The sequence below is a fragment of the Myotis daubentonii genome, chromosome 3 (genome assembly GCF_963259705.1).
Source record: "Myotis daubentonii chromosome 3, mMyoDau2.1, whole genome shotgun sequence".
Classification (NCBI taxonomy): Eukaryota; Metazoa; Chordata; class Mammalia; order Chiroptera; family Vespertilionidae; genus Myotis; species Myotis daubentonii.
In genome coordinates this window covers 43,241,447-43,263,424 of record NC_081842.1, presented here as the reverse complement: position 1 = coordinate 43,263,424, position 21,978 = coordinate 43,241,447, and the positions used below count along the sequence as shown (strand labels likewise).

Below are 21,978 nucleotides of genomic sequence, written 5' to 3'. Positions count from 1 at the left end.
ATCATTCATTATATTATTATCCCAAACCAGTAAGGACAGAATGAGCCCATTCGCACACCTGCCACAACCCCACACACATATCACCACCTCCACAAAGTACAACAGTGGGGGAACCAGACTCCACTGCCTGAAATGTGGCACTATCAGGACCAAGGAGAGACACTCCCCTGTACCAATGACTGGCCTCCCTGATGTGGGTTTGCCCTGGATTCATTACTTGGTCCTTATCTTCCTCTTCTCCCATCTGCCTCTTTCCCCATTGATACTTCTATTTTTTCCCTTCTCCTCCTTTCTACCTGCTCTTACCCTATTTGTATCATAAAGTTTCATGACTTACAAACCACAGACACTTATCCTAGCCATTGTAAGCAAAATGGGAATTGGTGTGATAAGGAGGAGGAAGCTGGGACATTCTTGAGAGCAGTAAGAATGTCAAGGTCTCAGCACAGGACCATCTAGCCATATGCTGCTGCCGTTGACACAATAGAATTCACCTACCACCATCCTCAAACCTTTGGTCACAGCCCAGGAGAGGGTATCCAATTGGTTGAACCCAACTCACCTGCCCACTCACAGCTGTCCCCGAGAGAGGGGTAAACGGTCTCTTTGGTTTATACAGGGGACTGTGCCTCTTCCTTTTATCAAGACTTCTCTGAGTGGAGAACTGGGAGGCTGTGGGTGATCTCTGAACCGGTGATCCTGGTGATCTGGGAGGTAATAGGATTGGGAGATTTGATTGGCAGCCTCAACATGACAAGTAATCACTACACTACCATCCCCCATCACCCAGTTTGTATTAAGGTATATTTTACATGTGATAAAATTTACCCTTTCTTGAATTCAGTTCTGAGAGTTTTTGATAAATGTATATAATCATGTAAACACCACTATAATCAAGATATAAAATTGTCCCATTCTCCCAAAATTCTCCTGTGCTCCTGTGTAGTCAACCTCTTCCTCAGCCCCAATCCCTGAAAACACTGATCTCTTTTCTAGCCATATGGTTTTACCTTTTCTAGACTACCATATGAATAGAATCATACTTTTGAGCTGGCTTTTCTCACGGAACGTAATGAACTTGAGATTCATCCACGTTGCTATGTGTCTTAGTAGCTCACTATTGTTTACTAGAGGCCTGGTGCACAAAAATTTGTGCACTCGGGAGGGTCCCTCAGCCCAGCCTATGCCCTCTTGCAGTCTGGGACCCCTCAGAGGATGTCCACCTGCTGGCTTAGGCCCGCTCCCTGGGGGGTCAGGCCCAAGCTGGCAATCAGACATCCCTCTGACAGCCCAGCAGCCGTTGGGGGATATCCACTTACCAGCAGGGAGCAGATCTAAGCTGCTGTCGGACATCCTTAGTGCTGCTAAGGAGGCGAGAGAGGCTCCCGCCACCACTACTGTGCTGGCAGCCATCAGCCTGGCTTGTGGCTGAACAGAGCTCCCCCTGTGGGAGCGCACTGACCACCAGGGGACAGCTCCTGCATTGAGCGCCTGCGTCCTGGTGGTCAGTGTGTGTCATAGTGACCAGTCATTCCCAGTTGTTCTGCTGTTAGGGTCAATTTGCATATTACCCTATTATTATATGGGATAGAGGCCTGGTGCATGGGTGGGGGCCAGCTGGTTTGCCCTGAAGGGTGTCCTGGATCAGAGTGGGGGTCCCGGTGGAGTGTCTGGCCAGCCTGGGTGAGGGGCTGATGGCTGTTTGCAGCTGGTCACACCCCCTTCGGGGTGGGAGTCCACACTGGGGTGCCTGGCCAGCCTGGGTGAGGGGCTGATGGCTGTTTGCAGCTAGTCACACCTCCTTCAGGGTGGGGGTCCCCACTGGGGTGCCTGGCCAGCCTGGGTGAGTGGCTGATGGCTATTTGCAGGCTGGTCACATCCCCTTCAGGGTGGGAGCCCCCACTGGGATGCCTGGCCAGCCTGGGTGAAATATTCCTGTGGAAAACTTGAACCAGCATCCAATCAAGACTCTATATTTAACTTTCAGTTTTCTGGAACATAGGGGACGTGGGAACAAATTATATGGCACTACAAGGAGCCAATAAATAAATAAATAAATAAATAAATCTAGAATGTGGATCATTCTGTAGAGATAATTTAGTTTCTCCAACAAATCACTGGCATGAAATAAAGGGGAGACTATAACAGAATTATAAGACCTGAGAAACATAATAAGAACAAAAGATGCATAACCAAAGTTAAACAGAGAATTGCCATCTAAGCCAGCCATGCTGCTTCTGGGTAAATATGCAAAGAATTGAAAGCAGGGACTCAGATACTTGTACCCCAGTGTTCATGGCAGCATTATTCATAAGAGCCAAAAAGTGGAAACAACCCAAATGTCCATCAACAGGTGAATGGTAAACAAAATGTGAAATACGCATACAATAGAATATTATTCAATCTTAAAAGCATGAAATTCTGATACATGCTACCACATGGGTAAACCTCGGAAATATTATGTGGGGTGAAATAAGCCCAAACACAGAGGGCCAATATTGTATGATCCCACTTCTATCAGGTGCCTAGAATAGGCAAATTCAAAGAGACTGAAGGTATAATAAAAGTTATCAGAGGCTGGAGGGAGAATGGGGAGTTAGTTATTGTTTAATGGGTTCAAAGTTTCTGTTTGTGATGATGAAAAAGTTCTAGAAATGGATAGTGGTAATTGTTGCACAACACTGTAAATATACTTAACGCCACTGAATTATACACCTAAAAATGGTTTAAATGGTTGATTTTATGTTATATACATAGGGTGACCCCCAAAAGGTATATACACTTTAACAGCTGATAGCTCAATTTTGAAAATGAGATATATTTTAATAAAATAGTGACTTTATAGTTACTCAATGTGTGTATATACATTTTTGGACACCCTATATATTTTACCACAGAAAAAGAATTCTATTTTTATTCATATCTTGCAAAACATTAAAGGAAACCTATAAGCACAGGCCACAGCAACCTGTTAGAGCCTCTTTGCTCTCATGGCTACTTCCCTCTCATTCACATTGCTGCTGCACACTTCTCCAGCCCCAGAGCCTTGGCCCTGCCCCGCATCTCGCTCACCACTTGATTAGGTAGATTGGCTTAGCCTCACTCCCAGCAAGAAAGAATGTTTCCTCTTCTGGGCTGGGAAAGGAGGGTGAGGATTAGGCTGGCTACGAAAGACTCTCTTTGACAGTAGAAAGGCAATAATAATTTCTGTCCTATCACACAATAGAGGCCTTAGCACTCCGTTTCCTCTACCCAAGAATAACCTCACCCTTCCATGGGCATGCATAGCACTTTATACCTCCCTAATGAATCCCATCCCAATCAAGTCTAATTATAGTGATGTCATTGAGTGTCAACTCTATGCCAAGCATTATACATATCTTTTTTTCTTAGAATTGTTTATTCATTGATGAGAGAGAGAGAGAGAGAAAGCATTGATTTGTTTCACTTATTTGTGTATTCATTGGTTGATTCTTAAATGTACCCTGACGGGGGATCAAACCTCCAACCTTGGTGTATCAGGACAACTCTCTAACCAACTGAGCTACCCAGCCAGGACTGTATGTGCCTTATAGCAATCATACAGAAAACCATCATTATCACCATTTTGCAGGAAACTGAAGCTCACATATGTCAAATGACTTGCCTAAGGCCACACAGCCAAAAAATGTCAGGCCTTGGAATGAAAGGAGATATTTGCAAATAATATTCCCAAAAAGGAGTTATATCCAAAATATATTTAAAAAGTCATACAACTCAACAATAAAAAAACTAACAACCCAATTTTTTAAAAAATGGGCAAAGATCTGAATAGATATTTTCCCAAGGAAGGCATACAGATGGTCAACAGACACATGAAAAGATGTTCAACATCACTAATTATTAGGGAAATGCAAGTCAAAACCACAATGAAGTATCAATCACCTTACACCCATCAGAATGGCTATTATCAAAAAGATGAGAAATAACAAGTGTCTTTGAGAATGTGGAGGAAAGGAAACTCTTGTACACTGTTGGTGGGATTATAAATTGTTGCAGCCTCTATGGAAAACAGTATAGAGTTTCCTCAAAAAATTAAGAATAGAACTACCATATATCCAGCAATTCCTCTTTGGGTATTTACCTGAAGAATATGAAAACACTAATTCAAAAGATATATGCAACGCTATGTTCACTGCAGCACTATTTACAATAGCCAAGATGATTGGATAAAGGATATGATAGCACTAGCTGGTTTGGCTCAGTGGATAGAGCGTCAACCTGCAGACCAAAGAGTCCTAGGTTTGATTCCTGTCAAGGGCACATGCCCGGGGTTTCGAGCTCGATCCCCAGTGGGGGGCATGCAGGAGACAGCCAATCAATGATTATCTCTCATTATTAATGTTTCTATCTCGCTCTCTCTCTACCTTCCTCTCTGAAATCAATAAAAATATTAAAAAAAGAAGATGTGATATAGATATCGATGATAGATATAGATACATCTAGGTAATAGAACATTACTCAGCCATAGCAATGATGAAATATTGCCATTCATGACTACATGGATGGACCTTGAGGATGTTATGCTAAGTGAAATAAGTCAGAGGAAAAAGAATAAACTGTGGACTATAGGTGGAATATAAAAGAGGAAAAAAAATGAATAAAACAAAACAAACTCATAGATACAGACAAAAGATTGGTGGTCACCAGAGAGAAAGAGGATGAGGGAGAGTGAAATGGCTAAAGGCGGTCAAATGTTCAGTGATGGATGAAAACAAGACTTTAGGCGGTGAGCATGCTATACTGTACACAGATATCAAATTAGAATGTTGTACACCTGAAACTTACCTAATGTTATTAATCAATGTTATCTCAAATTTTTTGAAGTGTCAGGCCCTGGATTCAATCCGCTGTACTAAGCTGCTGCTGGTTCAAGACATGCCATGTTTCTGGGAAGTTTTTACAAGTAAGTAAACTGAGGCAATAGAGGTCAATCGACCACGAGGGTCTCTCTCAAAGCAGCCTTTTCTTGCTCCTCAGGCCCGTCTCCACCACCATCCCCAACAACTGCCTCCCTTCTTCTCACAAAATGTTATCTCCTGAGCCCAAATCCACTCAGCTGAGTCTTCTTGGCAACCAAAACGAATACACACGTTGCAAACTATTAAGGTAACCACAGCTATGTGGAGAGAGCTCCTCTGAGCTTTGGAACAGCTTTTGCCTGATCTCAGGGGGACAGCCCCTCCCTCCCTGAAGGCACATCTGTGACTCCCTCTAACTGCCACTTGCCAGCATCTTCATGGCTTCCCACTGCTTCAGACTGTGGTTCAACTTAGGTGTCCAAACTCATTCCTTCTTTATTCCCGGCGCTGTCGCCACGTATCTGCCCTGCCATTATCCCACCAGACCGAGGGCCAAGTTTATCCCACGCCCGCACTCAGGCTGTGGGGTTTCAGCTTATCCCTCTGCCTCTGCGTCTGGCTTCACCCATATGTGGAAAAAGAGTCTCTTAAAACCCCAACAATCCATGGCAAAAGCTCATGAGATATGCAATAATAGGGCCAAGCAGAGAAAAGAAGGATATAAAACTATAAACACAGGATAAACTCACCAAAACACACAAGAGGAAGAACGTATCTCAAAAAACTTTGTATTCTCTACAAAAACAAATTCTGGATTTTTTTCTTTAACCAGATTTCCTACATTGTGCAAGCATTATTGTTATAATTTTAAAAGGTGATTCACGAGAAACAACCATCTGAAATATTCAAAATAAATCATGGTATATTAATGTTCAGAAAAAGATTAGGAGGGAAATCAAAGTTAAATGAGGATTATTTCTGAGGTGGTGTTTTAATTTTATTAGGTAATTAACATTAAATTTCTTCACTTTACCCTTTTCTGTTTGCCAAAACTTTTTTTCAATAAAAATGTATTAAATTTTACAGAGAGGAAGGGAGAGGGATAGAGAGTTAGAAACATCAATGAGAGAGAAACATCGATCAGCTGCCTCCTGCACACCCCACACTGGGGATGTGCCCACAAGCAAGGTACATGCCCTTGACTGGAATCAAACCTGAGACCTTTCAGTCCGCAGGCCTACGCTCTATCCCAGTGATGGCGAACCTATGACACGCGTGTCAGAGGTGACACGCGAACTCATTTTTTTGGTTGATTTTTCTTTGTTAAATGGCATTTAAATATATAAAATAAATATCAAAAATATAAATCTTCGTTTTATTATAGTTGCAAATATCAAAAAATTTCTATATGTGACACGGCACCAGAGTTAAGTTAGGGTTTTTCAAAATGCTGACACCCCGAGCTCAAAAGGTTCACCATCACTGCTCTATCCACTGAGCCAAACCAGTCAGGGCAAAACACTACTTTTTTAATCCCTGTCAGGAAGTTCCCTCGTTCACCTATCCCTGGAGGAGGGCTGGGGGAATTAAAAACTACCTCTGGCCCAGGCGTGGCTCAGTGGTTGAGTATCCACCTATGAACCAGAAGGTCACGGATTGATTCCTGGTCAAGGCACATGCCCAGGTTGCTGGCTCAGTTCCCAGTGTGGGACTTACAGGAGGCAGCCGATCAGTGATCCTCTCTCATCACTGGTGTTTCTACCTCTCTCTCCCTCTCCCTTCCTCTCTAAAATCAATAAAAATATATATTTTTTAAAAAAACTACGCCTGAAGGTCCTCCCTGGTGCCATTCCCAGTGGTACCTCATTTGGAACCTAAGTGATACCTCAGTTGAAACCTATGAGAAAAAAGTTCCTTCATAATAACGTCAGCCTTTCTTAAAAAAAAAAAAAAAAAACTCTGAAAGTCAGGAAAAACATCGTTGATGTGAATCATATGTCTGAGTGGCCGAGTTCCCGCTAAGCTGGGAGAGTGCACAGATGTGCAGGACAGAAATTCCATCTCTCACAGCAACTATTCCTCGTGGAGGTCTGGAAGGTAACAGCCCGGCCCTTGTCAATGTCCCTGCCTGGACGGCTGTCTGTGCAGTCCCATTTCCCTACCTCCACACCCTTCCGTCGTTGTCAGCCTCTACCTTTTTTCTAACTCCCCTCTTGTCAAAAGGAAGAGAATCCGACAGTAGTCATTTGCATTTGTTGACTGATAGGTTATACTTTAGCAGATGACCTAATATCTTAACCAGTTGTTTGCATTTTAAAACTCCCATCTTCCGGTGGTGGAAGGAAAAAACTCTTCTAAAGGAATTTCTGGCATCAGCCAGCAGGTGCAGTGATGTTTGTGTCAAGGGGAGAGTGGGATGAGTCCTGAAAGTAAATCTGATTTAGACCTCCTGGGACCTGGGGGGAGAGGGCTCAGAAGGAGCAGTGCTGGGCCACTCCCCAGGTGGGCTCCCTGCTCCCCTGGGAAGACACCTGGGGCTGATCTGGTTCCAGCTGCAGGAGCTGCGGAAAAGGGGTGGGGGTGGGGAGAATGAGGCATCTTTTGTCCTCCAGCATCTAGGGCAGTGATTCTCAACCTTCCTAATGCCCCGACCCTTTAATACAGTTCCTCATGTGTGGTGACCCCCAACCATACAATTATTTTCATTGCTACTTCATAACTGTAATTTTGCTACTGTTATGAATCATAATGTAAATATCTGATATGCAGGATGTATTTTCATTGTTACAAATTGAACATAATTAAAGCATAGTGATTAATCACAAAAACAATATGTAATTATATATGAGTTTTTCCGATGGTCTTAGGCGACCCCTGTGAAAGGGGTCGCGACCCACAGGTTGAGAACCGCTGATCTAGCGCCTTTCCAGGGCAGGTACCCGCCCCTATCACCTTTCCTTGCCCCCCTTCTTTCGCATGAACCCCTTTCCTGAGCGGTTTCAGGACCCCATTTGTGTTTTCTGCGTGGTGCTTCTTTAGGTGGCGTTCAGTGAGATTTTCAACCTACAGCCCCACCAGCCAACCTCTGCTGCCCACATGAGGACCAGACAACCTCAAGGCCTACCCAACACCCCTCTGCTGAGGAGCTGGTGGACTCTAGTCACTGCCCTGAAAATCAAATCACTGAATACCAACCAATCTGCCAACTTCTCTGAGTTGGTGAAAATTTTTTCCAAATTTCTGGGGTTTTGCCTCCCCTGCCAATTTAAATACAAAGGGTCAGATTTCCCTGAAATGCAGTCTCCTGCTTTCCTTACTTGTGCAGACTTACATGTGCTCCAGCTCCAGAGGTTATCACACGAATACCCTCAGCTGGGGCAAGGACAGGCATCCCAGCCACTCCACAAGTGGGGACAGAGGTGCTGCAGGGGCAGGACCCAGAGTGGGGCAGGGCTGGGGCTGGGCAAATAAAACTCAGAAAAATACTCAGTGAGTTATTCATAGCGATTATGCAGGGGTTGGGATTCTATCTTTCTAACAGGTGAATTTTTCTTTCTTCCCCACACATTTGTGTTTTACTATAATTGTTCGCAATGATTTACTTTTATGGTGAGCAAAAGTAATCCTGGCGGCCCCCTTGACCCATGAAAACATACATTAGAGCCAAGCAATGTTAAAGGGGTGGCTTCGCTCTCAGAACTTTATAATCATTAACAGTCTCAAAAATTCCCTCCCTTTTGTCATCCTTAACAATGTATTTCCAGTGTTCCATACATATTCTGTTTTTTCCTTCACATTTCATCTCTGACTGGCCGAAAATCTGATCAGCGAAAATGTGTCCCTTCCAGCATGCCTGCTGAATGCCCCCCTGGTCCTAATCCCGTTGCTTTATGAGACACCCCCTCTGTCACTGTCATTGTGTCAGAAGGGTCACACTTTTGCCCTGGCCGGTTTGGCTCAGTGGATAGAGCGTCAGCCTGTTCAATCCCGTTCAATCCGGTTCAAGTGTGTCTCTCTCACATTGATGTTTCTCTCTCTCTGTCTCCCCCTCCCTTCTACTCTCTCTGAAATGGAAAAATACCCTCGGGTGAGGATTAACAACAACAAAAAGTGTCACACTTGTGTGTGTCTACTTCCCATTGTTTTCATAAAGACTAAGGGTGAAATGCAATAAAACAGTTGTCTGAAACTTTTTAGAAAGCCACCGACTCTTCTTTCTGAGAAGTGCAGCAGCCAACGTGGAAGCTGAGTGGAGGGCCCTGGACTCGCCACTCCCAACAAGCACCTGGGCTGTTCCACCCTCCACAGCCCCCATTCTCCTGCTGCCTGGAGGCCCTTTCACGTGTCTGAGGGTCTGAGGCAGAGTTTGAAAATTACCACTCATTGCCATAAACTACCCAAATACCTACACAGACACTGCTCCAGGTGACGGGCCCAATGCCAGCTGCCAGCAGCGCCACCATGTCACAGCCCACATGGCTGTCCCTCACCAGACACCAAAATTTGGATGTGGCAAATAAAAGATGGCACAGGGGTGTCACCGCAGAACGCACAAAGTGGAGGACTGCATGGGAAGGACACCTCAAAAAACAGGTGTATCAGAACCACCCCCTCTCTCCTCTGGCAGCCAGCGCCCCTGTGTATTACCTTCCATCTCTTTCCCAGGAGAAGCTCAGAGGCCCAGTCCAACCCTCTACCACAGAGAAGGCTTGACGGACCCAGTTTTAAATCTTTCCAGCACCTGATCTGAGCCACTAAAATCCTCTGCCCAGGATGGGCTCTCCTTGGGTTTTGTTACGGTTTTAGGGTTGCTTTTGTTTTTTTAGGAAGGCAAAGGACTCTCTGAGGTGGTGCAGCTGCCTAAAGGTGAATGGATGGGTGCCCTCTTGCGGTCTCTGCAAGTCAGGGCTTCCAGGCTGTCTGACGTGTGGTTCCCATCTGCCCAGGCGGGGCCTCTGCAGTCACTGTGCCAGGTCCCCAGGATCTGGGGACAGGTCAGCTCTGGTTAGAATGCAGGCCCCTGAGGGAAAGGTGTTTCAAGGACTGTGGTCTAAGAAGAACAATGGTCTGCCTGGGTCCATTAGCTGCTCTTTCCTTTGCTCAACTGACATCCGCTGATGCTGCTCTGAAGGCTGGCTGGGTGCCTGGGGGCAGGATCCAGGAGCGGGCCCTGCCTCTCGGAGCCCATGGCGCCACCCGGTGGATGCGCACTCTTCCTCTTGTCTTGTGAGTGTCAGTAGCAAACTCGTGTTAAATCTAGGGATCAAAATTTCCTTTCTCAACCCTTCTTCCCACCAAACTCCCTCATCGGTTTCTGGGCTAAATCCTCCATCACACCACACCTGGAGCTGTACTTGGCTCCCTGCATCTAGCCCCATGCCAATCCTGCTGCTTTTTCTTCCCTATCTGACCCTCTAATACGCCTACTGACAGCCAGGGCTCTGGGCCAAGTCCAGTCTCTCCATCCTCATCATCTTCTCATCCCCAGCCTGGCCTCCCCATTCAGCCTGAGCACCCGGCAGACTATCACACCAAAGTTGAAACCCATCGCCACTCTCCTCCCCAGATCTCTCCCTGCCTTTTATTTCAAACCAGCTCCAGGAACCCTACCTCAGCTCGAATGTCTTTGCAATGAATGTATGCCAAGCACTGAGCTGTGTGATTCACAAGCTCTGACTGGATCCTGCGAGGGAGATCTCTGTTTTACAGAAAGGAAATAGGGACTCGCGGAGGTTAAATCACTCAGTGAGTTAATAGCAGAACTGGAACTTGATGCTTCAATGGGCTAAGACCATAACTTCTCAAACACAACACACCACGCCTGTCCCTAAATAAGAAGGCGCTGGTTTCCCCTTCCTACTACCCCACTAGGTCGTAAAATTCCAGGCTCGTTTCATCCCACATTGTTTATACAAAAGACAAGCCTGCAGGTGCGTGTATTTGACAGCTCTCCATCCTGATGCTCTTATTTCCCACAAGCCTGTGCGGTCTGTGGGGGTGCCCAGGTGCTGGTGGCAGGAAAGGGGAGAAAGGAACAAGGGGCTTTATTCTGTGCATCACTTAGATAAGCTCAGCCCAGAACTGGACTAGGGCTGATTCCAATCCACTCTGACCCAGAATTTCCCCAGAACTGGTCCAGAATGCACTTAGTTTCCAGGAAAGAAGATGAACTGGAAGTGTTTGCCTCATTTTAGATAAAGAAAATAGAGGCTGGTTATACTTTTCTCTCTTTGGAGCAACTTCAAACATGGAGTCAGCAAAAATGCCAGCCACGGGTAGACCAGTGGAAACCAAACTTGCACCTAAGCTCTGCTTCAGAGTGCCTTCGTTCCTGAGGCTCTAGTCCACCTCAAAGATAGGCCCAAGCTTCTCTGTGGAATCAGGCCTGCCAGCCAGCGGCTGTGCCGTCTGCTTCGCCTCAGGTCTCGTCCCGCTCCCCAAGGGTCCCAGCAAAGCTCCTGGAGCCAGAGTTCATCTCTCCACCCTCCTACTCTCAGCCCCTTGTCCATGGGGTCCCCGGCCATAAAGAAAGACCTTTAGCTCAAAGATTGAAAAAGATGTTTTAATAAATACAAAAATCTTCAATAATGACTCTGCTCAGCTCAGGGGCAGTAGGAGTGAAGTGGTGGGGGACCCTTGGTGCTGAGTGAGGATAAATTAAAAATCCCAACAAGCCAGTGACATTATGTACAGAAGGAAAGGGGTTGGGCTTCCAAGGCAGAGGCCAGAGGGTGACAGGGCAGGAGTTGGAGTGGACATGGCCTGGGTCTGCCCTGACAGCCCCTCCCCCTTGTGGAGTTGCGGTCCCAGAGGTAGTGGGGGAGGGAGAAGAGGCGGAAAAGAGGAGCCAAAGGCACTGGGTTTCCCGCAGGAGGATGCAGGGTCCTCGGCGCCACTCCTTCTCCCAGCCCAGGCCCGTCCTCTTGGTCACGGGCCTTCCCGCTGCTCCCTAGGAGCCCGGGGCTTCCTTCCTCAGCTCTGGCGCTGTCCTGGTCTCCAGGGCTGCTGAGGACAGAAGGGAGCGAACTCTGGAGGAGGCACAGAGAGCCCAGCGAAGTATCCCTGTTCTGGTCCCAGAAAGGTCAGTATTTTCTGAGCAAGTGAGCACAGAACAGCCGCGTAACCTTAACCTGGTAGCCTAATTCCTCGAGCTTCAGAAATCTCATTTGTAAAGAAAGGACTATGCCCAGCCAGCGTGGCTCAGTGGTTGAGCATCGACCTACGAACCAGGAGGTCCCGGTTCGATTCCCGGTTGGAGCATGTGCCCAGGTTGTGGGCTTGATCCCCAGTGTGGGGCATGCAGGAGGCAGCCAATCAATGATTCTCATTGATGTTTCTCTCTCTTCTGCTCTTTCTCAAAATCAATAAAAACATATTTAAAAAAATAAGTAAAAGACTACCAATAACAAGCCCACCAGGTCAACTGTGAGGGCAGAATGGAGTGGCAACTGCGAAGCAGAGGGCACTGTCCCTGGCACACAGCGGGTGCTCCTTCCCTCCTCAGCATCCCACGGTCAGCCCAGGACTGCTGCCCCTGGGTCCCCTCACTTACACCGGCGGGACGTGCAGTGGGAGCAGCAGCGACTCTCCTTCCCTGAGCCGCAGGACAGTGGCAGCGAACAGTCATCTCGCTCACAGTGGGGCACCCCTGCCTGAGGCAGGACAGAGCAGATCCTGAGGGTCCCCAGAGGCACGGGGGCACAACAGCCTTCAGCCTCTTCAGGGAGGGCTGCCCCCAGGAGCCTGCCCTCCCTGGGAAGGTCCCCCTAGTCCAGGTGAGGCCTCCAATGCCCACCTCACACAAGCCCCCCTGCCGCTCTTACCCCACACCTGCAGGTGATACAGCTCATCTCCCCAAAGGGGGGCACTGAGGGGTGCCAGCTCTGGCTCTCCGGAAACCACTGCCCTGCAAACCGGCAGCCCCGGGGCCCATCGGCCTGCATGGGGTCCCCCAGTTGGAGGTGGGTTCCTGACCCCACTGTTGGAAGGGAAAGAGGGAGAAGAGGAAGAGGCCAGTAGATCTGAGCGCTATGAGGGCCACCCAGGTTTTATTTGTCTTTGAATCTCCAGCACCTAGCAGTTTCTGGCCCTTAATAGGTGATAAATCTGGATGGATGGATGGATGGATGGATGGATGGATGGATGGATGGATGGATGGATGGATGGTGGATGGGTGGGTGGGTGGGTGGGTGGGTGGGTGGGTGGGTGGATGGATGGATAGGTGGATGGGTGGATGGGTGGATGGATGGGTTGGTTGGTTGGCTGGTTGGATGGATGAATGGATAGATGGGGCAGGAACTAGAACCCATCATAGCCCACTAATACATGCACATCTTTCCACTGTATTTAGAACCCTAGCTCCAGACTAGGCACAGAGTGGTGCTCAGGAAATGCTGAATTAGCTGAGAAGTCCCTTCCATCCACCCTCACTGTGCATCCCCTCTCCCAGGACAAGGTGTGAAGGGCCCTATCTGCCCCAAGAGGCCTCAGTGCCCACCCCCCTCACCTGGACACTGTTTGCAGCAGTCAGTGGGGTTGGCGCGGACAGGCTGGGCACAGGCCAGCCGGGGACACTGCACCTTCTCACAGTGCACCTCTCCCGTGTCCCCCTGTAGGGATCCATTGTGTGAGGGGTGTTAGGAAGGAGGGGGAGCACTCCTGCTTCCTCCCTCTCCTTCCGCATACCTCGAGTAATATATCCACGGCCTTTTACTCAGGCCCTGGGCTGGTGCTTTATATTCCTGAACTAAATCCTCATTGTAGCCCTGCCAGGTAGGTGCTAGCACATCCGCTCACGGGAGAGGAAAGTGCAGCTCAGGGGGGCACAGGAAGTGCCCACGTGATATGGAGCTAGTCAGCTGGCAGAGCCAGAATTCACACAGGTCACCCTTGCCCTTCTCCTGCAGGAAGCCAGCTCTCAAAGCCCAAAGGACTTCCTCATATTATTTTGATCCTTGAGCCCCCCTCACAAGGCTGGGCTATTCCTCTCCTGAAGGCCCCTTCCCATCTCTGCAGCCCCACGGGGTGTAGCACTGGAGAAGACTGAGCAGCCATACCTTGCAGGTGCAGACGGCACACTTAATTAAGCCAAAAGGGGGAACGACAGGATGCCACCGGGTACCCGCTGCCCGCCAGCTCCGGTCACCATCAAAATAACAGCCTGGTGGCAGACAGTGGCCAGCTGCCATTAGGACTGAGCTCATTGGCTGGATCCAAAAACCAAGGCTTCAGGCTCAGGCCAACCCCACACCCTCTAACCCCAGGGCCCATTCTCGGGCCAGTCACTCTAATGAAGCCTATGAGGTGTCACTGAAACCTGTGTCCCTCAGCCTTCACCCACCCATATATACTCTCACCCCACCGTCCCCCTCCTGCTCCCACCCCACCCTGGCTCATACACTGCCAGCTCACCCTCTCCGGGGTCCCTGCTCCTCGGCAGCCCTGGCAGGTCTCTGACATCTTGTTTCTCTGTGGAGCCAAAAAATAGTGAAGGCAGAGGGTGACAGCCTCCTTCCCTTCCTAGAGGCCTCATCCACCGTTGGCGGAGCCCCCATGACTGTCTCCACCCCTGCATGGCACTCACCGGGGCACACAGGGCAGCACTGGTCCGGCACCTGCACTGGACTCGGGCAGCTGAGCAGCGGGCACACCACAGGGTCACAAATCACTGTCCGCCTCTGCAGGGAGAGGTGGGAGGTTGACTGGAGCCCTTGCCCCAGAACCCAGGCTCCAGTACGCCCTGCCCTTCCAGGGCCTCCTACCTGGCAGGTGCAGAGTGAACAGAGCGGGTCGTAGTTAGGTGCCCAGCGAGCCCCATGGGGGCGCTGCTGTCCCTCGAAGAAGCAAGTGTTGGGGTCTCGGGCTCTCCAGGGGCTGCCTGGTTTGACTGGCGCTGGGGCATCAGGGCTGAGTACAGCGGGCAGCATGGGCAGTGCAGCTGCGCCCACTGCCTCAGGAGCCCCAGGCTTCCGGGCCTCCTCCGCCCCTGCCTCGGCCAGGCGCAGGCCGCCCACCTCACATTGGTTGGCGATGTGCACCTGGGAGGAGAGGTGAGCTGAGGCAGTGCCCGGGCTCCCCCTTGCGTCTCCACCAGCAGCAGCCAGCCCACCAAGCAGAAACACCTCATCCCCTGAGTGCCCTGTGCCCCAAAAGGATGCTCTTCATCCCAGCAATCATTCTCGCTGCCAGGCACAGAGTACCCTGCTGCCGGCCTTGTTGTTTATGTGCCTTGTATGGCTTCATCCTCCCAAGCAGTAAATAAGTGTGATACTTCCACCCCCCAGGGCTGGGGGAGAGCAAGTGGCACAGAGACACACGGTGCCAGTCCAACTCTGACCCATCCCCACTGCTGCCTACCTGCCCTCGAAGCTCCCCTTGGGGGCTCCCCTTGGTGGAGATCAGCAGGGAGGCGGTGCCCTGTGCCAGGTGCAGCAGCAGCTCAGGCTCCAGGTCCTTCACCACGCCCTGGGCCTGTGAGTAGATAGGATAAGGGATGGGAACAAGGCACTCTAGGGCTGAGTCTACTGTTCCCGATTTGCAGATGAGGAAACTGAGACCCAGGAAGATGAAATAAGGTCTCCAGGATAGCAAAGCTCATTAGCAATGGTATGGAGCTCAGGAACCCATCCTCTCTGACAACAAGTCCCTGACCACCCATCTACTTCAGGGGGCTTGGCCACCCCACCTACTCCCCTGGAGGTCCAGGATTTTACATACAATTCAAGCGATCCCACCAGAGAAAGACGCAGGAAAGAGGATGAATAATAAAAGGCTGGGTCAGGTCCACAGCCCGGTCTGTCTGACTCCTGAGCCCATGCCAGCTCTGCCATACCAGGCAGCCTGGTCTCTGCTTACACATACATACACACACACACACACACCTTTAAGCTAAAAAGCAGATATTTTCCAATCACATCCTCACCTCTGGGCCATAGAATCCCTTCAGCAGCCGCCGGGGCCCTGGCATCCCATGTGGACCGAGGAGGTGGGCAGTGACAGTGCCCTGTTCTGAGCCACCAAGCCCAGCCAGCAGCACTTCATAGTGCAGGTGACAGTGGGTATCCAGGGAGAGCCAGGCATGCCCTGCTGCCTGACTCTGCACAGGGGGCAACACCAGGGCTCCTGCCAGGGGCACAGGCAGTGCTGGATCCAGACAGAGGAGAGGGGACAGATGAGAAGGTGGCCTAGAGCAGCCACTCAACCCCAGGATTCCCATGTTGCCCAGCACAGACTCCGTGAGCTGGCAGACACTGCCCATAACCCCAGGGCTGGGGGAGCAGCAAGTTTTAGACCCCTGCACCATCGCAACAGGGAGGATCTCCCAGGAGGGCCACCCTTTACATCCCACCTATACATCTCCAGATGCAAGCCTAGAGCTCAGGCAGAGAAAGACACATCAGGCTCTAGCGCTCTGACACCATCCCTTATGTACTTGAGTCACTGATTAGAGGGCAGCAAAGGGCAGGCAAACCTATGGGCACTCACTGTCATGGCGGGCGCTGTGCCCACTGTAGGGCAGGGCAGCCACATGCCCCCGCAGCTCTCCATCTGGAAAGTCCTTGGTGGCCACGTTCAGGAATAGCTCATTCTGCAGCAGCATATGAGCCCCTCGGGCACCCAGCCCAGGGCAGACACCCATGGCCTAGGGGACAGTGAAGGGTGAGCCCTAGCTGGAGCCTGCCAGACCCCAGATGAACCCTCCTCAGCTTTCACACAAGCCTAAGATTCTGAAGCCTTTCCATGTTTTGTGCCCCCACTACACCCATACACACTTCCCCACACCAGTAACACTGAATAAGAACCTTGCAGGCCCAAGTTCAAGTCCCTTCTCTGCCACTTCCTACGTATGTGATCACCTTGAAGAGTTATCCTCTGACCCTTCACTTCATCATCTCTAAAATGGGTACTGCGAGGGCCAACAATAACATAAGTAAGGCAACCAGTCTAGTGCGCAGCACCTAGAAAGGCTCAATAAGCCGCCATTGCTCTCACAATTAGTATGTGATCTCCTGCACTGGTCTCCCTGTCTTACTCCTCTCATTTGACATGAGCTTGCTGAGGACAGGGGCCATATCTGATCTTCTTTGTACTCTTTGGCCTGAGTCTCACTAAAAATGTGTCCGGTGAATCAATGTATCAATGAGAGAGCCTGTGAATGAGTGAATGCTGCTGAACCTATCTGCTCACCCGACTTAGCTTCCCACGACCCCCGCATTGTGGTACATGGGCCCTGTGGCCCAGCTCTGCCTGTAGCACTCACTGTGTGTCCTCCCGACTGGAGTCCAGCCATGTGGCACAGGACAGTGCGCTGGTCCCTCCGCTGAGGCTTGGTCTCCAGCGTCATGGCCACCACCTCGCTGCCTGTACCTACCACTTGTACCTGGTGGGCAGAGTTGGGTAGAGCAAACTGGAGTGGCAGAGAAGGCCTGGGGCCTGAACTACAGGCCAAATCTCCGCCTCAATCTACTGCCCTTCCACCTCTTGCAGCCCCTGACTTACCTGGTAGATTAGGGAGCCGTTTCCTAGCAGTGTGAGGCTGGCTGAGCCAGCTGCACCTGTCTGAACTGGGATCAGGGCATCGGCCCCACAAAGGACACTTTGCAGGACTGCAGAGGGGCAAGACAAGTGGAGGCTGGCTGGCTCCATGGCCATTCATACCCCCGGCCCCCAGGATCCCTCCCATATCCACCCTGGACCTGCCCCTGGCACTTGTCTATGCCTCTCAGTGGCGTGTGCCCAGGGAGCCAGGCTCCACCCTGCCTCACCATCGCAGCTCTGCCTGGCAGCAATGTGTCCACTGATACGCAACCCTGGGCTACCTGCCCTCTCCAGGGCTATCTGCAGCTTCCCCAGCACCAGCCAGTCCATCTCCTGGGCTGTCAGGTTAGGCAGCACCTCAGCGAAGCCTGGGTCCTAGGGACAGAGCAGGATAATCGGTGGGAGCAGTAAGAGGCCAGAGCAGCTGGCAACAAAAGCCAAACCTTCGCTCACCTGGGCTGAGGCATTGGCCTGGAGCTCTCGCAATAGCTGCCCCTGGTGTAGAATCTGGAGCCGCAAGGGAACCTGGGCTGGTCCTGAAACGATGGTACATGTGGAGACCGCTGAGAGCCAGGTGCTCTCCCTGCCCTTCTCACATGCCCTCCCCATATCCCACTTACCCCCACTCCTGGATTCCAGCAGTCCACGGAAGAGCAGCAAAAAATGCAAGGAGTCCTCTGTGTCACTGAGAGTGAGTAGGGTGATGCCACCTATGCCCTGTTGTGGGGTGCCTTCCAGGGTCAGGATGGCACTGAAGGTCTCTGGGAGAGGGAGGACCATGAGAGCCCATCAGAAAGCCCCCTCCGCAGCCCACTCCATTCCTCGGTATAGAGAAGACAGAACTTCATGCCCGGGGGCTGTTGCTCCCCTCACCTGCAGCCAGAGCCCGGTGCCGGATGAGGGGCCCCCAGACCTCTCCTGAAGGATGAGTGGGTGTCACAAGTGCCACATGTAGCTGTTCTGCCCTGAGGAGCCGCAGAGACAACCGAGGCACTGCTCGCCACACCCCACACACCTGGGCAGAGAGACAAGACGACCCTACTCAAACAGTATGCAGGATAGGCCAGCGAAGAGGCCTATCTGATGAAGAAGGAATATGGGAAGGAGCCCCCATGCTCTCCTAGGAAGCTTAAGAATCCACCCCTAGCCTGTTTGGCTCAGTGGACAGAGTGTCGGCCTGCGGACTGATGGGTCCCAGGTTCGATCCTGGCCAAGGGCACATGCCCAGGTTGCCGGCTCTATCCCCAGTAGGGGGTGTGCAGGAGACAGCCAATCAATGATTCTCTCTCATCACTGATGTTTCTATCTCTCTCTCCCTCTCCCTTCCTCTCTAAAATCAATAAAAAAAAAAATTTTTTTTTTAAAGAAGAAGGAATCCAGGTGTCCAAATCCTGGCTCCACCATTTACAGCTGTGTGACCTTGCACAAATCACATTCTGCTACTGAGCCTCAATTTCCTCATCTGTAAAGTGGGCATATGATGTCAGTGCCTTCCTCCCACTGGACTGTTGTGAGGACCAAAGGAGGTCATGCAGAGCACAGTGTCCAAACTAGATAAGCACTCATAAATGGCATCATCTCACCAAGCCATCTTGGGTCGGAGCTGCAGGGTGTTCGAACAGGACGCTGCCAGTGGAGTCTGAGAAGCGGATTCGGGTGGGACGGTCCAGCCTGGGAATGAGGGTGCGGGGGAGCACGGACTCTGAGCCTGGGCCAGAAGCAGCCCCTCCAGCCTGTCCCAGCTCTCCCGCCGCAGCGCCCAGCCCGCTCTTCCTCCCTCCTGGCCCGTTCTCACTGCCGGTAGGAGATGGAGAAGCGCAGACTAGAGCGCAGCAGTATCACTCGCGCCCTTGCCACGGCCTGCGACCTCGGCCCCGTCAGCAGCGCCACGAAGTCTGGGAGAGAAGGAAGATGTCCCCAATATCTTCACCCGCTGTGACGGCCGCGCCAAAACCGCGACCCCGGTCCTGGCTGGGTCCCTGCCTACCCGTGTGGCCATCCCCGCGCGCCCGGTCCTCGGCGCCCGGCTCCCCGCGGTCGCTGTAGCTGCGGTGCTCTGGGTCCCGCGGATACTCGAAGGCCAGGCCGGTGGGCTGCTTCTCCGGACCGCTGCGCTCTGCGCCAGGGGTGGGGGCGCGGGCTTCAGCGGGGCACTGGAAGGGCCCATTGGCCGCTCCGTGCGCTATCATGGCTCCATCCGCCCCGGAGGAGGGGCTCTGGACCAAGTGCGCAGCCCTGCCGCCCTCCCCTCACCACGGAACGGGCCTCACCCGGCGGGCAGGTCTGGCAGCAGTGGCCCGGCAGCTGGCGCGGCTGCCCGCAGGACAGGGGTGGGCACTCGGGTTTAATGTTCTTGCAGCTGACCTTGCCCGGGCCCCTCGCGCGGCGACCCCACGGAGGCTGCACGGAAAAGACAGAACAACTGAGTGTAAGCACCGATCCCTAAGACCCAGGGGGTGGGGGGTGTCAGAGAGCAAGGCAATGGGTCCCACCGAGGCAGACGCTGCTCCTCTAAGCTGCGGGACCCTAGACAAGTTCCTTACACTCTCTGGGCCTCGGGGTCCCCGTCTGAAAGTGGGGCTCATGACGGCATCTATCTAGGAGGGTGGTGCTAGGAGTTAGTGAGAGACTGATGAGATGGAGCTGGCAAACAGCCCGGCACATAGTGGGCGATCAATAACGGCCAACACCTGAGCCTGGAAGGGGCGCTTCCTGCCCCGGTCTCCGCCAGGAAACTGTCCCGATTATCCGCAGGCTCGCTCCTTTCTCCTCGCCACCTCCGCGTCCACTCCGACGCCCCGGGACCCCAGTGCCCTCCGCCCGCGAGGGGCCAGGCCAGGGCCGTTCGGTGCACTCACCGTCTCGCAGGCGCACAGCACGCAGCGCATCACCCCGAAGGGCTCCCCCAGGTCCGGGTGCCACGTCTCGTCCAAGGCATAGACCTTCCCGCCGAAGGAGCAGCCTGCGGGGACGGCGTTGGCTGGCAGCCGCTGTCCCGCTGCCGCCGGTGCCCGCCCCGGACGCTGCCAGCGGGCCCTGGGTCCCCCGCACCGCGCGCCCCGACCCCCGCCCACCCCTCCCGGCCCCCCGCCGCGCCGAACCACCTGCGCCCGCGCCCCCTCGGGGCGGGCACGGACTCGCCCCAAGCGGACTTCCCTCCCGCACCTTCCCCGGGCGCCCACCTACCTGCCGCTCCCCGAATGGGCAGCGGCTCCTTCTCGGGCCGGATGGGCAGCGCGGGCGGCTCGGGGCCGGCGCCGCGGGCCGGCCGGGGACCGAGCAGCAGCAGCCCGAGGAGCAGCAGCGGGCCCGGCGGGGCCGGGAGGCTCGGCATGACGCGAACCGGACAGCTGGGGAGGCGGGGGGAGGAGGCGGCAGGAGAGGGAGGAGGGAGGCGGGAGGAGGGCCGGGCCGGGGGCGGTGCGGCGGAGGGGCCGGGGCCGGGGCTCGTCGGGCGGCCGCGGAGTCGGCGCCGGGCCAGGCGAGGGAGAGGCCGGGAGCGCGAGCGGGCGGCTCTGACCCGGCGGTCCGCTGCTCTAGTGCCCCGGGCGCCGCGCTGGCCGGTTTTATGCCCCGTGCTCCGCACCCCGGCCGGGGGCCTCCTCCTCTGCAAACGGGGCGGCGGCGGCGGTGGCTCGGCGAGGGGCCGGGCTGAGCCCGGGGGGTCCGGCCCAGCCGCCGCGGCCCGGATCGCGAGTGGGGGAGGGGAGGGAGGGGCTGGGACCGGGCAGGGGAGGAGGGAGGGGCTGGAGGGCCAGGGGGAGCGGAGGGGGAGGGGAGGGGAGGGACCAGGGGGCGCGAAGAGGGGAGGAGAGGCAGGTCTGGAGCGCCCCCCCAGACCCCCTCCACTGCCGGTGGCCCCAGGGTGGCTGGACCCAGCAGGAGGTGCGTGTCCCGCCCTGGATGAGAACCCCAGGCCAGGGAGGGGCAAAGGCTAGGCCTGAGGCCTGGGCCGGCCACTGCGCTGGGATTCGGTGCCTGCCGGAAGGATGAAGACTTGTCTTCAAGGGTGACAGCGTGCAGGAGAGGCCTGTCAACTGCTCTCCCCCTGACTCTGGGCTCACAGCACCTCTCAAACCCCACCCACCCACTTTCACTGCCTAGCCCGCGTCCCCACCTCTTGCCTGAGGTCTCTCCTCATTCTACGGTTCACCAGGACAGGAGCTTAGCCAGAAAGAGACTGTGTCCTTTCCGCCTGGTGACAGTTTCCCTCCCTGCTGTGTAACCTGTCCTCAAGCTCATCCACCCGTCATCGTCCCCACCTGACATGCTTTCTCACGCTCTTCCTTCACCCAGGGGACCCTCAGCCTCTCCACTCACCTCAAACTCCTCTGTCTTGGTTGGTTCCCTGGTCATGACTGCCTCCCTGCCCCTCCCACCCACCCACCCACACCATCCCAGCCATCCCAGCACCCTCCTTCTTAATCTTGGGAGGCATCTCATCTGGTTGAAATGGAGAATTCCGGGATCTAGGCCATGCTCCTTAGCAGACAGCCCCATCCTGCCTGGGGAGGAGGAGCAGGAGAGAGCCTGAAGAAGAACTGGGGGGGTGGGAGGGGGGATGGGAACAAGGTCAGGCCAGGAGGCCCTGAGGACAGAG

General features: G+C 53.1%; 1 protein-coding gene across 3 annotated transcripts; it reads right to left on the bottom strand.

The window, feature by feature from the left end:
• Positions 1–11,382: 11,382 nt before the first annotated feature.
• On the bottom strand, positions 11,383–21,097 carry CHRD (chordin). 3 transcript variants are annotated; one of them, XM_059687226.1, is made up of 23 exons: positions 20,565–21,096; positions 20,237–20,340; positions 19,649–19,778; positions 19,366–19,494; positions 19,174–19,273; positions 18,962–19,049; positions 18,252–18,393; positions 17,999–18,139; positions 17,832–17,914; positions 17,606–17,753; positions 17,340–17,446; positions 17,101–17,220; positions 16,326–16,482; positions 15,763–15,983; positions 15,198–15,311; positions 14,603–14,878; positions 14,425–14,518; positions 14,253–14,309; positions 13,898–14,001; positions 13,348–13,450; positions 12,665–12,819; positions 12,394–12,493; positions 11,383–11,843 (listed from the first exon to the last, which is right to left on the bottom strand). In XM_059687226.1, exons 1-23 carry the CDS (start codon positions 20,710–20,712, stop codon positions 11,791–11,793), a joined length of 2,874 nt encoding a protein of 957 aa, XP_059543209.1. In that variant the 5' UTR covers positions 20,713–21,096; the 3' UTR covers positions 11,383–11,790. The 3 variants fall into 3 exon arrangements, 2 of the variants coding, with proteins under 2 accessions (XP_059543209.1, XP_059543208.1); XM_059687225.1 differs by having other exon boundaries at positions 11,383–11,846; positions 20,565–21,095; XR_009451818.1 differs by lacking the exon at positions 13,348–13,450 and having other exon boundaries at positions 11,810–11,846; positions 20,565–21,097.
• Between the last annotated feature and the right edge of the window lie 881 nt (positions 21,098–21,978).